The sequence below is a fragment of the Mus caroli genome, unplaced genomic scaffold (genome assembly GCF_978045245.1).
Source record: "Mus caroli unplaced genomic scaffold, Mus_caroli_1 scaffold_11, whole genome shotgun sequence".
NCBI classification, from domain to species: Eukaryota; Metazoa; Chordata; class Mammalia; order Rodentia; family Muridae; genus Mus; species Mus caroli.
In genome coordinates, this window is record NW_028227266.1 from 106659296 (window position 1) to 106679546 (window position 20251).

The 20251-nt window shown below is 39.2% G+C and overlaps 1 protein-coding gene across 4 annotated transcripts in view; it reads right to left on the reverse strand.

Moving 5' to 3' along the window:
- Positions 1-20251, reverse strand: part of Rbm6 (RNA binding motif protein 6) — a 99387-nt gene that overhangs the window by 73343 nt on the left and 5793 nt on the right. For 2 of the 4 annotated variants that reach the window (XM_021172247.3, XM_029481231.2), the window contains exons 2-5: positions 14235-14340; positions 12960-13070; positions 3918-5202; positions 2661-2750 (exon numbers count right to left, since the gene is read on the reverse strand). In XM_021172247.3, the coding sequence (XP_021027906.1) occupies positions 2661-2750; positions 3918-5202; positions 12960-13003 (1419 nt within the window). In that variant the 5' untranslated portion in view covers positions 13004-13070; positions 14235-14340. The remainder of the gene's footprint in view (positions 1-2660; positions 2751-3917; positions 5203-12959; positions 13071-14234; positions 14341-20251) is intronic. The other 2 variants (XM_021172246.3, XM_085828003.1) reach the window with 2 other exon arrangements.

The window sequence follows — 20251 nt, forward strand, 5'->3', positions numbered from 1 at the left end:
TGTGTGCTAGGCATGCAAACACTTGCTCCATATACATGCACAAATAAATAAATAAATAAATAAATAAATAAATAAATAATGTATTTTCAAAAGAAAAAAGGAAACAGTCCAATCCTGATGGCATGCTAACTCTTCTCGTTTAGCTCAGACTGGTCTCAAATCCAATGATGACCTTGAAACTCTTGACTCTACTTTCTCTTGGCTACTCAAGAGTTTTTAAATCTTTAGTGTTTTACTTTGTTTTGTTTTGTTTCTCCAGAAAACTTATCACTACTAAAAACTATCCTCCTTTCTTTCTTCTTCTTCCTCCCCTTTTCTCTCTGGCTTTTTTGAGTCAGGGTTTCTCTGTGTAAGCCTGGCTGTCCTGAAACTCAAGCTGTAGATCAGGCTGGTCTCAAACTCAAGAGTCCGCCTGCCTCTGCCTCCCAGGTGCTGGAATTAAAGGTGTGTGCCACTACACCTGGATTCTCTTTTCTAAAACAGTATTATATGCCGTCTTGGAAAAACAAAAACAAGGGCTGGGGAGATGGCTCAGTGGTTAAGAGTGGTCCCAAGTTCAAATCCCAGCAACCACATGGTGGCTCACAACCATCCGTAACAAAATCTGATGCCCTCTTCTGGAGTATCTGAGGACAGCTACAGTGTACTTACATATAATAAATAAATAAATCTTAAAAAAACAAAACCAAAAGAAAACAAACAAACAAACAAAAAAAAACCAGAAAAATTGTAATTATGTGATATGTGTACCCGGGTCTATGTGTGCGTATGTGCACAGGGGTACAGAGGGCCTCAGAGGCTGGTAAGGAGGTGTTAGATTCCCTGGAGTTCACAACTGTTGAACAGGCCCAACCAACCAATCTTGGGGCCTCAAACTACTGAGCCACCTTTTCAGCCCTGTACTATTTAACTTCTGCTTACTTTAGTGTTATCTAGGAAGGCAGCAACATTACTATACTCACTGGTCTACTATTCAGTGTCTATAACAGTGCCTGGTGCACACACAATACAGGAAAGATATCCGTAACTAAAAACTGAGGTGAGGTACCAGGCGGTAGTGGCACATGCCTTTAATCCCAGCACTTGGGAGGCAGAGGCAGAGAAACCCTGTCTCGAAAAAAAACAAATAAATAAATAAAATAAAATAAAAAGCTGCAAGCCAGCCAAAGCTACATAGTTAAGGCTGTATCCAGAAGAAGAAGGGGAACCAGGAGGGAGGGGAAGCAAACAACCCCCACCCCACCCCCCACCTCTGAAATCCAAAATGCTCTTAAAATATGAAACTTTGTAACCATTTTGGATTTCAGATTAGGAATGTCAAGCTAGCAAAATATATACACTATTCCAAAATCTAAAGGTTGTAACATTTGAAATATAACTTGTCCCAAGACCTTTAAACAAGGGCTTCTCAATAGTGGAGTAAATTAAGAGTACTAACTCATAGAACATTGTAATAATTAAATGAACAAATGCTTGTTAGCATTTCACAATGTCTGGCATATTTACTTCTAACTAATTTTCCCCTTTTTTGTCATAATTTGGACAGAAAGTCCTTTTAAACAGAGCAGTTAGGTAACTCCCAGATTGACTGTGATGCAAAGTCTATATATCTCTTTTGGAACTCAATGTGTAGATCAGGCTACACTGGAGTTCAGAGATCCTCCTGGCTCTGCTTCCTGAGTGCTGGGATTAAAGACATGTGCCACCATACTTGGCTTAGCTCCCAGTCTTTACTACTGTGAGTCGACTGCATCTTTGTGCATGTACTCCTGATATAATATGGTCTCAAGGATATTATCAAGTCTCAAGATAGCAGTCATGAGTCATTTTTCAAACTTTCAAGTCAGTGACATCAAATAAGCTCTACAGGTTATTCCAAAATTACTTCCTGGCCTAATTAGACATCATACTAGAGTTACTACAGATGTTAACACTGAGGAATATAGGTCAAAGAATGTATGTCATCCCTGGCTATTTATTTATCAAAATAAAATGGCTGAGTAGCTAGTCCCAGCTGGCCTTGGGGGAAGGGGGGGAGGGAGTACTGGAAATAGAACTTAAGGTATGCATAAAGTAAACACTGTATTTCCAGTTCCTTATAGTTATATTTTGAGACAGGTTCTCACTAAATTGCCCAGGTTGCCCTAAGCTCATTCTGTAGCCTCCTACCTCAACTTCCTGAATAGCTAGAATTATAAGCCTGTGCTACCAGGCTCAGCTTTAGCTTCTGTTAGCAAGCCCAACTTTGGCATTGAATCATTTTGGACTTTTCATTATTGTTTTTAGTTAGCATACAAATTGGTTTAGTTGTGATATTTTCATACATAAATATCATTGCTACTTCATCCCATTATCTTCCCCCAGGGCTCAAACTCTTGATCCTTCTCTCTCAGCCTTATGAGTATTAATTATAGGCATATATCACAACACTTGACACTGTACCTCTATATATTCCCATAAATCTATACTTTTTGAACATAAATTTTATTTTTTATTTTTCATTTTGAGACAAGATCTCACAGTGTAGTCCAGTTTGGCCTCAATTGACAATCCTTCTGCATATTTTTCCCAAGTGGTAGAGTTATAGGCATGTGTTACCACATCTGGGCTTTTTCTTTCTTTTTTTTTTAATTGAAAGAGAGAGAAAATATATGTCTTACCTCTTCTTTTGTGGCATTTTCTGGAACCCCATTTAATCGAATAAGCCTGTTAGGTTTCTCCTCACTTGGGCCAGTCCTATAATCTTGATCCTTGAATTCAGAATGTAAAGTTATTTCACAAATAGATTTATTTTTGCATGTAAAAAAAAAAATAAAGTCAACATAATATATACTCAAGATCAAAAGTGATTTGCATTATGGTAAAAATATGAGCAATTATAATCTCTCATTCTTCCTAATATCACTGGATTATAAGTATGCTAAGACTAATTAAAGAAAATAAAATTCTCAAAACATACTATTTGGTATTAAGATCAATGACAGGGGCTGGAGAGATGGATCAGCATTTAAGAGCACTGACTGCTCTTCCAGAGGTCCTGAGTTCAATTCCCAACAACCACATGGTGACTCACAACATCTGTAATGGGATCTAATGCCCTCTTCTGGCATGTCTGAAGAGAGCAGTTGTATACTCATATAAATAAAATAAATAAATCTTTAAAAAAAAGAACAAAAAATAAAAAAACCAGGTGGTGGCACATGCCTTTAATCCCAGCACCTGGGAGGCAGCAGAGGGAGGTAGATCCGAGTTCAAGACCAGCCTGTTTTACAGAGTGAGTTCCAGGACAACCAAGGTAACACAGAGAAACCCTGTCTTAAAAAAAAAAATCACATAGGAAACCTAAGTGGAGATGGGTAAAATCTATTTTAAGATAATTTTCAAAATTAAATTGAAAATATAACTGTACTTGCTTATATTCAAGAAACTTAACAGGACAGCCAGGGCTATACAGAGAAACCCTGTCTCGAAAAACCAAAAAAAAAAAAAAAAAGAAACTTAACCTTTAAGCTGAGTAAGCTAGTTATAAGAGGAATCATGTATGTAACATTAACATCATCATATCCTCATGACTGCAAAAATACTTCTAACTATTCTCTAAATGAACATAAATAAGGAAATAAATCCTAAATCACAGGGACTGCAATAGTATTAAGACCACTCCCCAAAGATTGATCATTTGAAATCAATTTAACAGGACATTTAAATAAGCACAATAAAGCAAAAGAATGATTAAACACACATCAAAAACATGTTCTGAGCCAAGGGCCTTTTTTGGATGTTTAAACTCCTATATTCCACTCTCAAATACAGAATTTCCTTTTGCGTGGTTGTATAAGAAGGCTTTAGTGACTAAACATCTTCCATTCTATACTTCAACCTTGACAAAAGGATTATGAATCACCTCATCAACATACCTGAAGGTCTTGTTGGGCATCTCTGGACATTTTGCCCTGAGAAAATGACTTGCTCTGGCCATAGCCAAAAATCTGGTTTCCTGGCAACCTGTGATCCACATCACAGTATTCAATGCTTCTGTAATCAGTGTCTTGTTGGCCAAGAAAGTCCAAATCACCTTCTTCTTTAAACAGACCAGCATCTGAACTCTGTTGTTCACCTCCAGAAAGCTTTGGCTTATCTTGTTCTTGAACTGGACTTTGGCTGTTTTGAAAGTCTGATTGAGATTCATGTTCAAAAGTTCCACTTTGTGTTTCTCCTTCTCTTGTTTCTGAATGCTCAAATTCTCCCTTCTGAACACCAAAAGCAGGTCTTTCTACTGCATGGTCATGTATGGATTCTTCTCTCTTGTTCATATTCATACCAGAATGTTCTCTCTCTTGTGGAGAAGGCTGAATGTAATCCAAAACTTTTGGATCCATAGGAGGCATCTCCCTATCTTTAAATTCCATACAAGGTCCTACCTCTCTGCCCCGAAAATCTTGGTAAGTCCTAGTACGATGTCTACCTCTGAAATCCGAATGTGGTGTATCCCTGTTCCTAAAATCTAGATCAGTAGTAGCTGAACCTCGGCCTCTAAAGTCCACCTGTGTTCCATCTTTATCCCTGAAGTCCAAATCAGATACATCTCTGTTTCTAAAATCAGAACGAGACTGATCTCTGGATCTGAAATCCAAATCTGATAAGTCTCTTCCCCTAAAATCGGAATGGGGTCCCTCTCGGCCTCTAAAATCTAAATCATAAGTGCCCCGCCCCCTAAAGTCAGTTGGAGGAACATCTCTACTTCTGAAGTCAACAGTATGAGAATCCCTGTCTCTATAATTTATATGAGGTGTCTCCCTACCTCTATAATCCATAGGAGTACCATCTCCACCCCTGTAGTCCATAGGTGGTCCTTCTCTATCCCGAAAATCCCCAGAATGTATGTCCCTGTTCCTGAAGTCCAACTGTGCTGAATCTCTACTCTGGAAATCCGAAGATGAAAAATCTCCCCCTCTGAAATCGTGTCCAGGTCCCTCCCCTCCTTGATAGTCACCATGTGGTCCATCTCTAGCTCCATAGCTGAAAGAATGCTCCTCTACATTTGCAAAGGGAGGTCCTGAGTGCCCCTGGAAATCAAAGGGAAGTGAATCTCTGCCAGGAAAGTTGCCAGAGTGTCTCTCTTGAGCATGACTCTTAAGGGGAGGAGGAGGAGGAGGATAATCCCTGTTCCACCCGGGAGCAAACCTTTCTTCTTGGCTCCCACTGTAGAAACAAAGACAGGGTTATTCATATTGTCCAGAGAGTTTGAAATCTACACACCAGCATATTCTTCTCTAATCACAGCATATTCTTCTGTAAACATATTTTGGGGGGCAGAGTTCTGTAACAAGGTCCTAGATCTGCAGAAAACAGCAAGTTTTGCTATTTTAAGATGAGGTGTCCGAGTAAACTTTTATGCTCCCATTTCAGAACACGAGGTAAGTCAACACAAGGTTTTCAACATGACTGCTGCAGAAAAAGCTTTCACCCAGTCCTGCAACAGGGAAAATCCGCAATACCAGATAAGCTAACAAAGGTAACATACTACAAAAATTCCCAGTTTCTACAGCCAAGGAACTTAAAATTCCAAGGTCATTATGACAATTACTACACATGTGGAGTCCGGGGTAATCAGTGCAATTTTCTGTTTGGTTGGTTGGTTTTTCTTTTGATTTTCAGACAGGACTTGGTTATATAATAACCTGGCTGGCCTAGAAATCACTATGTAGACCAGGCTGGTGTTGAACTTGAAGTAACCCTCTATTCCCTCTGCTTCCTGAATACTAGATTATAATAAACAACCATGCTCAGCCTCAAAATATAAAATTTCTTGTAAGTTTCAGGAAGTGTCTTTCTAATTGCTGCACACAATGGTAAACATTTCCAAATGTTTCATTATATCTACATCATGGATTGTAATTAATCCAATTGAGTATAGTCCAGAAAGGAGTCATTGCATATCATTGTGACCAGTAGCAGCATTAATGCCAGCTCTATTGGGCCTCTACTCAGAAAGATCCTCAGCTGGGCCCTCCCATTCATGTTGCCCTCCAAGAGTATATTATCACAGAGGACAACATGAATCATTCCACAAAGCATGTTAGGTCATCTACACCAAGCTAAATTATGTAAGAACTTAAAGCTGAAAGTCACCTAGAACATTAGTTCTTTAGGCATTATCTTCATGTCCAAAATGAAAAAGCTGACAAGATTCTAATGCCTCAAGCTAACTTTTTATTGCAATAAAACAAATTTTTAAAATACTTACAGTTAGAAAAAGGACAACAAAAAAGAATAAATGGGACAGGAGAGATGGTTAAAGGTGCTTGCTGGTCTTCCAGAAGCCCTAGGTTTGGTTCCCAGAACCCATGTGACAGCTCACAACCTGTATACTCCAGTTCCAGAGAATCTGACACCCGCTTCTGGCCTCTTTGGGAAGCAAGCATGCATATGATCTATACACATTTCGACAAAACATCCATTCATATAACTCAAGAAATAAACAAGCTGGTAAGTGGTAACACATGCCTTTAATCCCAGGATTTAGGAATCAGAGGCAGGCAGATCTCTTGAGTGTACCAAGGCCAGCCTGGTCTACAGAGTAAGTTCTGGGACAGCCAGGGCTGCTACATAGAGAAAGAAACCCTGTCTTGAATAAACAACAACAACAACAAAAAAAAACCAAAAAAAAAACAAAAAACTGTGGCCTCCCTTCCCCCAGCCTGGAACCTGCTTGCTCAAGGGTGGAGCTACCGGCTCATTCGTCCTGCCACGCCTACTGCTGGAACCTGCCTTTGCTGCCTGGAGGCACACACGTGTTCGTCCTGCTACTGGACCCTGAGTTACTTGGCGGGAAGTTGGGTTCCCTCCCCCTTCCTTTATAACTGAGTGTCTGGAAATAGTAAAATTGAGCCTTGATCAGAATGTTTGTTGTCTTGGCTCCATTCTTTCTTCCGCCCCCGTCTAGATTCCTCTTTTCAGTTCGAACTGCCATTCTCAGTTGAACCGTTCGTGTTGTGGACTGCGGGCAGGCCGCAACAAAAAACAAAATAAAAATAAAGGAGAAATAAATAAGAGTTGCCCAGCCTTTCAAACTACTCAACATCTTTCCTTTGCCTAATCACTAGAGCATTTTACACATTTTGGCTTTTATCAAAGATCAAGAGACAGCCACAAAGGGTGGTCTACAACTATTAATCTCATTGCTTGGAATGTTGAGGAGGATGATCCTGAATTTAAGAGTAGCCTTAGAATGAGAACCTATTTCAACAAATCGAAAAAAAAAAAAATCAAGGAACTTAAGTAGGCAATTAGACACCGGGGAATCCCAGAGAAGGCACATGAAAAAGGAAATAAAAATGGCTACAGAGCTATCTACTGCTTGGCAAGACAACAAGAACATGTAGATTATCAGAATCAACTCAAGATTCTCCTCCCAAGACATACTGATTCTATCATAAGACCCTTCTGAGCTCAAGCTCCACCCCCACAGTAGAAGGCCAAAGACAACCAACACTAGGTAACTCAGCTCAGGAAGACTGGTCCAATACCATCACCACTTTCTTTCTATCTTTTGGTTTTTTAATTTATTATTTGGGTATTATATATGTACACGTGTGGGGGTGCATTTGCATGGGTACATGTATGCAGAGGCTGAAGGAGGACACTGGGCATCTTCTATGGCTCTCTTCTTATTTTTTATGACAGGGTTTCTCACTGAATCTGAAGTTTACAGTTTCAGCTAGGCTAACTAAACTGAGCTTACAAAACACTTCAATTTCCACCCAACACAGGTTACAAAAACATGTTTTCTTTTATTTAGTTGGTTTTTTTGTTTTCTTTTGTTTTGTTTAAATATACTAGGGATTTAAACTCAGGTCCTCTTGACTTAATAGCAAGCACTCTTTCCCAAAAAACTGTCTCCTCAGGAGTACCAAGCCCTTTCATAAAATAAATAGAAAAATTTTTTTTGTTTTGTTTTGTTTTGGTTTGGTTTTTCGAGCCAGGGTTTCTCTGTGTAGCCCTGGCTGTCCTGGAACTCACTCTGTAGACCAGGCTGGCCTCGAACTCAGAAATCAGCCTGCCTCTGCCTCCCAAGTGCTGGGATCAAAGGTATGCGCCACCACCGCCCGGCATAAATAGAAATTTGAAACATTATCCTAAACATTAGAATGTACATTTAGTGGATTTTCAGAACATAAAAGCTTCTATTGGTTCCCAATAACACTAACATTATTTATGTCTCTTTGGTTCATCATAAGCAAGCTTAAATATTCATAAGGAATAAAATTTAACACAAAAATTAGAATGTTACCATTAACCACAGTGTCTCCCATACTTAAAAGTCATTAAAGTCATTCATTGGCTTTTGAGAATACTCAAGCTTCCTCAGACCCTCATGCAATGACTGCTGAGGCATCTAAAAGTAGGCACTTTTTTGACCAGAGCACACCCAGCATTGTCCTTAAATCCTGCCATGAAGACTATCTTACCCTTCTAAGTCAAGCAGACCTAGAGTAACCTACCACACTGCAGTTCTTATGTCTAATCAAGTCAGTTCTATTAATATAAACAGCAGCAGTGCCATGTGTGATGGCTCATGCCTTTTATCTCTTAGCTCAAGGCCAGCCTCGTCTACATAGCCAAATTCAAGGCTAGCCAGGGCTACACTGTGAAACCCTACTTCAAAACAATAAACACCAGAGGTTATAGAAATTATTTTAAGCTAACATAAAACAATTTTATGAAAAAAAAAGTATTTCAAAGAGAAAATAAGACATTTTCCTGAAAAATAGCCTTTCTTATTTTTTGAGTCTCCCAAAAATGGATTACTATCTCCCTCTGGTAAAAATCTTAACAATTATTAATTAGTGAATTGGGCAAAGATAGGAGGATCTCTAGGAGGCCAGCTTGATCTACATATCATGTTCTATGACAGCCAGGACTACATAGAGACTCTGTATTGAAAACAAAACAAACAAACAAACAAACAAAAAACAAAAGCAAAGAAAAATCCAAGCATTCTGGAGGCAGAGTCAAGAGTTCTGTGAGTTAGGGACCAATTTGGTTTACATAGTAGGTTTCAGGCTCACCAGGGCTACTAGTGAGATTGAACACATAAAGATCATGAGTTCAAGGCCAACCTGGCCTACACAAAAAGACAAAACAAAACCAACAAACAAAAACTTTAAAAAGCCAGGTATGGTATCTCATACCTATAATCCAAGTAGCTCAGGCTGAGGCAGGAGTCCCACCTCCAGTTCAAGGCCAGCCTGAAAGAGTGAAATTCTGGAGAGAGAGAGACAGAGAGAGAGAGACAGAGAGAGACAGAGAGACAGAGAGAGAAACAGGGGGGGGGGGGAGAAAGGAAAGGAAAGGAAAGGAAAGGAAAGGAAAGGAAAGGAAAGGAAAGGAAAAGAAAAGAAAGGAAAAGAAAGGAAAAGGAAAAAAGGCCAGGCTTTAATACCAAGAGGCAGAGGCAGGAGCACCTCTGTGAGTTGGAGGTCTACAAATCAAGTTGCAAGTAGCTAGAGCTGTTTCACAGATCTCAGTACACTGTCTCAAAAAGCAAAAATAAAAACAAATTTTTAAGTCAACTATTAACCTACAATAAGAAAATAAAATTTTAAGTAAATTTAATGGTTCTGGCCGGGAGGTGGAGGCCCATGCCTTTAATCCCAGCACTTGGGAGGCAGAGGCAGGTGGATTTTGAGGCCAGCCTGGTAGACGGAGTGAGTTCCAGGACAGCCAGAGCTACACAGAGAATCCCTGTCTGGAAAAACAAAAAACAAAACAAAACAAAACAAAAAAAATAATAATGGTTCTAAGACAAAATACTCTATAAAAAATAATTTTTAAAAGACGCTTTGGCTGGAGAAATAGCTCATTAGTTAAGACCACTGACTGTTCCTCCAAAGGAAGTGGGTTTGATTCCCAGCACCCACAGGATTACTCATAACTTGCTATAACTCCAGTTCCAGAAGATCTGATGCCCTCTTTTGGTCTCCACAAGTACTGAATAAATGTGGTAAGCAGACACACACACACACACACACACACGGTAAGCAGACATATACCCACATACATGAATAAATCATTCTTTTAAAAGATGGGTGGCGTTGGTGGCACATGACTTTAATTCCAGCACTCAAGAGGCAGAGCCAGCTGGATCTCTGAGTTCAAAGCCAGACTGGTCTACAGAATGAGATCTAAAATAGCCAGGGCTACACAGAGATTCCGTCTTGAAAAACCAAAAACTGGGGGCTGGTGAGGTGGCTCAGCAGTTAAGAGCACTGACTGCTTTTCAGTGGTCCTGAGTTCAAATCCCAGGAACCACATGGTGTCTCACCACCATCTATAATAAGATCTGACACCCTCTTCTGGTATGTCTGAAGACAGCTACAGTGTACTTTCATATATAACAATAAATCTTTAAAAAAAAAAAGAAAGAAAAACCCAAACCCAAAACAAAACAATGGTGTTCTTAAAATTGAGTGAATGTTTTTGAATGACTACTTAAACCACCTTAATAGTATAATAGCCTAACTTACAAAATAATTAATTATCCATATAGACTAAGAAGACAGACAATAATATAAATATTTTTTTAAATCTTACATATAAGCACCAATTTAGCCTGGAGTTTGAAATTTTTTTAATTTAGTTTATTTATTTATTTTTGAGGTCTCTCTACATAACCTTGAATATTGTGGAACTCACTAGGTAGACCAGACTGGCCTTACACTCAAAGACCCACCTGCTTCAGTCTCCTCAGTGCTAAGAGTAAAGGCATGTGCCACCATGCCTGGACTAAATGTTCATATATTAAAAAGCCAGATAGTTCATATACTATACTGGGGCTTTATAGCGTATACAGTTTCTACCACAACTATTTAATCTATAACTGCAATATGAAAGCAGCCCCACACAATCTATAAATAACTGAGCATGACTATGCTTTGGTTAAGTTTACGTCAGTGATACAGTGATGGCTTAGTGGTTAAGAGTACCCACATCGCAGCTCACAACCATCTATAATTCCAGTTCTAAGGATTCTAAACACTGTTCTGACCTCTGTGGGCACCAGCATTCATGTGGCATGTGGTACACATGACAACATGTGAACAAAAAACTCATACAAGTAAAATAAAATAAAATAATTATCTAGTTTTTTAAAAAAGTTTATTCCCACTACTTTGAGGAGCTGAGAGTGGAGAACTGCAAGTTTAGGGTCAATTTGGATTATGCAAAGAGACACTGTCATGCCTAGTCCCACAAACACTTGTACCTCCAGCTCTGAGGGTTCTGTCATCGGCATCTGGCTTCAACATATATTCACACAGATACCAATGTGCATAAACATAAACATAAATATTTTTAAATATTCCCTGTAAAACTAAAACAGAATCCACTTATAACTCAGTGGTACAACCACTCTTTCACTCTTCTTTGTACTCAATAACCCCTAAAACTGACATATGTGTCCATATGTGTCACTCAGAAAAGCATATCAATGTCATTAGCAAGACACAGCTCTAGAGCCAGACATAAATCAATGAAATTAACATAGCTTTCAAAGATTATTTGTGTGTGTGTATATGTGTGTGTGTGTGTATATGTGTGTGTGTGTGTATATGTGTGTGTGTGTGTGTATATGTGTGTGTGTGTGTATATATATGTGTGTGTGTGTGTGTATATGTGTGTGTGTGTATATGTGTGTGTATATGTGTGTGTGTGTGTGTGTGTGTGTGTGTGTGTGTGTGTGTAGTTCCCTGAGGAGTTTAGAACAGAAGTGGGGTTCTTGAGAACCAGAGTTACAGAAAGTTGTAAGCTTCTGATTATGAGTTCTAAGAACCCAACTTGGATCTTTTGGAATAGCAAAAATGCTCTTAACTGTTGAGCCATCCTTCCAGCCCCTTAATTAAGCTCCCATAAACAACATATTTTATTAGCTTTCCAAGTCTATACTGCTTTGTTAAAAGAGATGAAAGAATTAACAAATTCAAAAAGAAGACAAGAGTGGTGATGCATACAAGCAACTTGGGAAACTGGGATAGGAAGATCATAGCCCAGGATGCACTGTAAAACCTTATCTCAAAAGTAAATAATCTCACACGTGGGATACTAAAGAAAAATTGCCACAACTACAGTGCCAGTTGGGCTATTAATGAGTCCATACCATTTTTCACAAAATTTGTCACAAAAAAACAAAACAGATAAATGAGTAAATGAATCTGGCAATTTTTTAATATTTTAAAAATGTTGCCAGGTGTGATGGCACAACCCTTTAATCCCAGCAAGTGGGAAGTAGAAGCAATCAGATCTCTAAATTCAAGGCCAGCCTGGTCTACAAAATGAGTTCCAGGAGAGCCAAGCTACACAGAAACCTTGACTTGGCAGGGTGGGAGGCAGCAAAATGGATCAACAGGTAAAAGTACTTGCTGCTAAGCCCAAAAATGTAAGTTCAGACCCCTGACCAATGTGGTCGAAGGAGAGAACGAATTCTCAAGTTGTATTCTGACCACACCTGTGCTGCAGTACTCACATGCCTGCACATGTAGGAAATAAATAATAGAAAATAGATAGATAAATAAACAAGAATGAATGATTTCAGTCAGACGGTGGTGCATGCCCTTAATCCTAACACTCAGGAGACAAAGGCAGGCAGATCTCTTGTGAATTTGAGGCCAGCCTGGTCTACATATCAAGTTCCAGGACAGGTAAAAGGTTATCAAGGGGCTAAGGCTCTGGCTCAGAGGCAAAGCATTTGCCAAGCACATAGGAGGTCCTAGGTTTTATCCTCAATTGCACATAAAGAGAGAAGTGAAAAACACCTGGCACACTGGTTATATACTCTCAGTCACTTGAGAAATTCTAAACCCTTAGTTAGTTCTCCACAAAGAAAACATCTGCTGTTATGCTAGGCCAAAAGTTACACTACAAATAATTGACAGATTCAATGTTTAAAATTTGAGACTTACCGAAAAGGTCCTGTTCTGTTAGCAGATCGAGAATCCCCCCACATCTCTTTCTATGTCAAGAAAGCTTCAGTAAGTAGATCTTTTTCCTACCAAACTCTAGCACGGTGGTACCTGTATAAAAGAAACTTAGGTAAGTACTTTAGAACATAAAGTATAGGCCAAACTACTTAATCCTTGCTGCTAATTTTATCAGGGATAAATATCAAGGATATTCTCAGAAGTCACTTTAAAATATTTATACAGTGCTAGTGAGAAGGTTCAGTGGGTTATAGCACTTGTCCCCAAGCCCGACAACCTGAGTTCAATTCCCTAGATCTATACAATATTGAAAACCAACACCCAAAAGTTATCCTCTAATTTCTTCAAACACACACACTTAAAAAAATCTTTATAAAAAATTTTTTTTCAGCCTAGGGTGGTGGCACATGTTTTTAATCCCAGCACTCTGGAAGCTCTTGGATATCTGTAAAATCAAGGCCAGTCAGGGATACACAGTGAAACATTGTCCAAAAAAAAAGTTTAAAGCTGTGAGATGGTCAGCACGTCAAAGCACTTGCCACCGAGCCTGACTACTTTCCCCCAGGACCTACAGTAGAAGGAAAGAGCTAATTCCCAAGCTGTCCTCTGACTTCCACAAACATGTTGTGGTATGTATACAGGTAAGAACATACACAAAAAAAATTAAAATTTTTTTCAACTAAAAATGTGTGTTCTAAGCCAGGCAGTAGCATAGCATTTGCCTTTGATCCCAGCACTCTGGAGGTAGAGGCAGGCAGATCTATGAGTTCCAGGCCAGCTTAGTCTACAAGACAAGTCCCAGGACTGCCAAAGCTGTTGTTACACAGAGAAGCCCAGCCTCAAGAAAGGAGGGCTGGGGAGAGGAATGATGGAGAAAAGAAAAAAAAATGTGTGTTCTGATTCCCACAGATGCCTTTGCCTTCATACAAGTAATGTAGGATGCAAATACTCTCACACAAAAAAATATTTAAGAGGTAAGGGGATAACATTTGAAATTTAATAAATAAAAATATTTAAAAGCTTTTTTTTTCAAAATTCAAGGTTTCATTAAAAAAAAAATGTATATTCTGGGGCATCCTATACTTCTTAGTGAACAAAGAATATTTCCCTTCCAATAGTTTTCTCCTGAGTAATTTTATCAGCACTTATGTGCCCATTACTACTACAAAGGCCATCTTAGCATGAAGCTCCTCCTCAGTCTATGTGGCTAATCCTACACTAACTAGCTCAGTTAATCACAATACTTATTATCCTCACCAGTGATTGCTTTGAAGGCAGGCATGTAACTAAATGAAGCTGAGAACTTATCTCCAGGACTTTTCTTGTAGCTACTGAAAGATCTTCGTGGATTTACAAGGGTTTCCTAAATGTGACACAACAAATAAAAGGAAAAAAAATAAAGCGTACCATCAAAATTAAATACTTTGTAAGGACACTTGATGTCAAGAGAATAAAAAATAAATAAACAATCCACCAGTCATGAAAATGGCCGAAACGAAGTTTTCAAGGTCTTACTCATCCAAAGAACAAGCAGTAACCGAAGGAAAAAACTAAAGAGCATATGGCAAGATAGCAAGATGGGGTAAAAGTCCTTTCAGAATAAGCCTGACCACCTGTATTCCATCACTGGACACCATAGTGGAAAGAGAAAAACATCTCTCAAAAATTGTCTTCTGAACTACACACACACACACACACATGTGGGATGTTTATACCCACATTCATACACCTCATATACAATAAGAAATCCAATTAAAAATTGGGCTGATGGAAATGGCTCAAAGGATAAAGGCACCTGCCAACAAGCTTGACAACCTGGGACTAAAGAGGGGTAAAGAGGACTGACTCCCAAAAGCTGTCCTCTAGCTTCCATGTGTGATGGCATATGCATACATATGTACCTGCCCTCACACAAATAATTAAAATGTAAAAAACTAAAAGAAAAAGCCATCTTCAAAACAGTAGGAATGCTGGGCAGTGGTGGCGCATGCCTTTAATCCCAGCACTTGCGAGGCAGAGGCAGGCGGATTTTTGAGTTTGAGGGCAGCCTGGTCTACAAAGTGAGTTCCAGGACAGCCAGGGCTATACAGAGAAACCCTGTCTCGAAAGAAAAAAAAAAAAAAAAAAAACAGTAGGAACATTGCATGGTATTTTTATCTTCCCTTGCCCTCTTCCTCTTCAATATAGCAGTAATTTTGATCTTTAAACAGTGCAGTCTAGTTCTGAGCTCCTTTGTAAGAAAAGAGCAAATATATTTGCAAATTATTTTATTCTTTTGTTCCATTTTGTCAGATGGAAGGGAAGGGTATCTGAAGAACTGAAACAAAATCCTTGTTTCTATTTCATCTAACTCAGAATTCAAACAGGAACCCATGCCTTTAATCTCAATACTCAGGCAGGCAGAGCTCTGTGAATTCTAGGCCAGCAAGATCAGCATGTTAAGACCACATCTCAAAATAACAACAATAATAACATTAATAATAATTATTATTATTCAGAAATCTCTTGGATCTCATGGAAGCCTTTTTTTTTTCAGAATTAATGAAAACCATAAAGCAAGCTATAGGTGCAGATATCAATGTTAACAGATAATGGGTAGAAAACCAGGAGTCAGTTGAAGTACCTGGAAATCAGGCCATTCAAAAGCAGCATGTAGGAACTGGAAAGATAGTTTAGTCAGAAATATAACTCAAGCTAGGACTTAGCTAGACTGACTTGAATGTCTGATCCTCCTGCCTCTACATTCCCAGTGCTAAGATTTTAGGCAAACAGCTTGCTATGCTAGGCTTTCTCTTTCTTTGTGTTTGTTTTGTTTTAATTGTTGCTGTTGATTTGCTTGGGTTTTCATAAGTCATGGTCTCACACTATAACCTCGGCTATCCTTGAACTTGCTGTGTAACTTAGGCTAGCCTAGAAACCAACGTAATCTTCTGTCTCAGCCTTTGAACTATTTGATTACTACATGAGCCACCACACCTAGTTTGTTTTAGTCTTGGGGAACAAGATCTCACTTAGACTCAAATTTCGTATGAAGCCAAGGATGATCTTAGCTCCTAATCCTTTGGCCTCCACATTCCCAGAGCAGCTTAAAGCATGCACCACACTACATATAGGTAGATAATTTTGATAAAAACAACTAAGGAAATTCTCCAGCAAAGAAATCTATACAAAATACTCCAGGCAAAAATACACACAATCAAACAGAAATGTTAAGATTCAACATCTTCAACACCAAGATCAATAGGCCAAGAATCTTTCAAAAAGCAAGAAGAGCCTGATGTGATAAAAGCAGAGATGAGCCTGATCTACACATCAAGCTCTATGACACCCCAAGCTACATAAGAAAACCTACATAAGCCGGGGCCTGGCAAACACAGAAGTGGATGCTCACAGTCAGCTATTGGATGGAACCCAGGGCCCCCAATGGAGAAGCTAGAGAAAGTACCCAAGGAGCTAAAGGGGTCTGCAACCCTATAGGTGGAACAACAGTATGAACTAACCAGTACCCCCGGAGCTCGTGTCTCTAGCTGCATATGTAGCAGAAGATGGCCTAGTCGGCCATCATTGGGAAGAGAGGCCCCTTGGTCTTGCAAACTTTATATGCCCCAATACAGGGGAATGCCAGGGCCAAGAAGTGGGAGTGTGTGTGTGTGGGGGGGGGGGAGCACCGAGGGGTATCCTGGGTCACTTTTGGGATAGCATTTGAAATGTAAATCAAGAAAATACCTAAAAAAAAAATAAATTAATTAAAAAAAAAGAAACCTACATAAGATAAGAAACAAACAAAAAAACAGGAAGAGGAAAACAAATCCAAAAGGACCTACTAACTATAAATATATTAAGGTATAAATTCAAGAAAGGGCTGGTGAGATGGCTCAGTGGGTAAGAGCACCCCACTGCTCTTCCGAAGGTCCAGAGTTCAAATCCCAGCAACCACATGGTGGCTCACAACCATCCGTAACTAGATCTGGCGCCCTCTTCTGGAGTGTCTGAGGACAGCTACAGTGTACTTACATATGATAAATAAATAAATCTTTAAAAAAAAAAATAAATAAATTCAAGAAAAAAGGTGACTCCCTTCACAAAGAAAACTTAAGAACTGCTTCAACAGGGCCTAGCAAACACAGAAGTGGATGCTCACAGTCAGCTATTGGATGGATCAAAGGGCCCCCAATGGAGGAGCTAGAGAAAGTACTCAAGGAGCTAAAGGGAACTGCAACCCCATAGGTGGAACATTATTATGAACTAACCAGTACCCCAGAGCTCTTGACTCTAGCTGCATTTGTATCAAAAGATGGCGGACTAGGAAAGAGAGGCCCATTGGACTTGCCAACTTTATATGCCCCAGTACAGGGGAATGCCAGGGCCAAGGGGTGGGGGTGGGTGGGTGGGGGAGTGTATTGGGGACTTTTTGGATAGCATTGGAAATGTAATTGAGGAAAATACCTAATAAAAAAAATAATAATAAAAGTGGAGATGGAAAATGAAAAAAAAAAAAAAAAAAAAGAACTGCTTCAAGATGATTGACTAGGAAACTATTCAAAGATCTCTGGCAATGGAGGTCTCTTTAGAAAATAGTTCAAAACTGGGCATTGTGATAAACACCTATAATCAAAGAAATAAGGCAGAGGAAGGAGAATGAGGAGTTCAAGACTATACTAGGCTACATGGCAAGTTCAAAGGCCAGCCTGGGCTACATGAGACTGTCTCCCCTCATACCCACCAAAAAGAAAATAGTTTAAAGCTGCATTCACTAGCACACATATATAACACCAGCACTCAGAAAACTGAGAAAGGAGAGACTCTGTCTCAAAAAAAAATTTTTTTAAAGTTTGTTGAAATTTTCTGCTTAATTACATTTCCTTAACAGTTAATAAGTGGCTGTCTTTGTCATATTATAAAGTGAAAACATTTCTACCATGTTTGATAATGTCAAGATGATTCATTTGGTGGTAAAAGTGCTTGCCACACAAGCCTGATAATCTGGGTTCCATCCCTTGAACCCACACAAAGGTTAAAGAGGAGAATAGATTCCACAAAGTTGTCCTCTGACCCCCATACTCCTCCTCCTGTGCTACACATATACAGAAGAAAGAAAGAAAGAAGGAAGGAAGGAAGGAAGGAAGGAAGGAAGGAAGGAAGGAAGGAAGGAAGGAAGGCAGGAAGGCAGGCAGGCAGGCAGGCAGGCAGGCAGGCAGGCAAGCAGGCATTAACTTGTTTATACCTCCTAAGTGCATAAACAAGGATTAAAGGCTTATGCCACCACCACCAACTGTGTCTCTAAAATAAATAAATAAATAAATAAATAAATAAATAAATAAATAAATAAATGCAGTGAAACTGTACAGAGAACTGAAAAATCAATTCTGGAGTTGGAAAGTACACTGCTTATAATAAAAATGGATTTCAGCCGGGCGTGGTGGCTCACGCCTTTAATCCCAGCACTCAGGAGGCAGAGGCCCGTGGATTTCTGAGTTCGAGGCCAGCCTGGTCTACAAAGTGAGTTCCAGGACAGCCAGGGCTATACAGAGAAACCTTGTCTCGAAAAAAAAAAAAAAAAAAAAAAAAAGACAAAAACAAACAAACAAAAAAATGGATTTCAACAATAGTTAACTGATCAAGCAGAAGGATCACAAAACTTGAAAATAATAGAGTATAAAATTATCAACTCACAGAAGCAGAAATGAAAAGCATGAACTAAAATGAATGACAAATATCACAAATGAAGGAGCATCATCAGGCCAACATATGAACCACAGGATTTCCAGAAAGACCTGGCTGAAAATGTACCTGAGCAGATCACTTGACTATGATACATTAAGCCCATCATTCAATCCCTAGCACCAAAGAAATATAATTTTAATTTTGTTTTGTGTTTTAAGACAGAGAAACCAAACTGGCAGCTCAGGTCTTATCAAAGACTGGAGGTTGGAGAAATGGCTTAGTGGTTAAGAGTACTGTCTGTTTTTCCAAAGAACCTGGGTCCAGTTTTCAATACCCACAAGGCAAAGCACTGCTGTAACTCCATTTCCAGGGGACCTAACACCTTCACACAGATGTACATGCAGACAAAACACCAATGTATGTAAAATAAAAAAAACTAAAACCCTGTCTCGAAAAACCAAAAATAAATAAATAAATAAACAAACAAACTAAAAAATAAAAGACAGGGCAGTGACTGAGCAAGTACCTAACACAAGACTCAGACTTCAAGCCCAATACAAAAAAGGATAGGAGTGATCAATTAAGATTTGGAGAAATCAGAACTCACTAATCTCGGATACAAGCTGTGGACAAAATAGGACAAAAGATTTATCAAACCTTTATCAAGTAGATAAGAAAAATCAAGATAGGAAAACTGAAAGCACTTAAGAAATGTAGTTTAAGCCGGGCGTGGTGGCGCACGCCTTTAATCCCAGCACTTGGGAGGCAGAGGCAGGTGGATTTCTGGATTTGAGTCCAGCCTGGTCTACAGAGTGAGCTCCAGGACAGCCAGGGCTACATGGCTTAGCTAAATTTACAATTCTTAAAGAGGACTTGAGTTCAGTTACTAGAATCCAAGTGGTGGCTCATAACCATCTACACCTCCAGTTCTAAACCATCTGATATACCTTCTCACCAGGTACATAGAGTGCTCACATATACATTAAGCAAAGTATTTACACACCTAAAATAAGATAAAAACATTTCTTTTGGCTACACAGGATTTGAGGCCAGACTAGGTTATCTAAGACATTGCCTTAAAAAAAAAAAAAAAAATTTTAATACCAGCTACCTAGGTCTACAGAACTAGCTCCAGGACAGCCAGAGCTACACAGAAAAACTCTGTCTCATAAAAACAAACATCACCAAATAATTGCAAAACTGACTTCCAGGAAACCAAAAAATAAGTAGGTTATTAGAAAAAAGGAATCCTCATTACAAGTCAGCACCTTTATATGTCTGGAATAATAATGGTAGCCAGTTCACAACTATCTGCAACTCTAGTTGTAGGGGGCTTGACAACCTCTTCTGGTCTCTGCAAGAACCAGGCATGTACATGGTACATATACATATTTGTAGGCAAACACTCATACTCACAAAATAAAAATAAAGTTCTTGCTCTCTTACAGCTGTTCCCGCTTGCTTCTCTCTTGCTCCCCTTCTCTCCGCATTCCCTCCCCCCCCCCCACATGGCCATGGCTGGCCCCTCTCTCTTTCTCTGTCTCTCTCTCTCTGCCTTTCTGAAATAAACACCTTAAAACCAAAAAAAAAAAAAAGTTCTTAAAAAACAT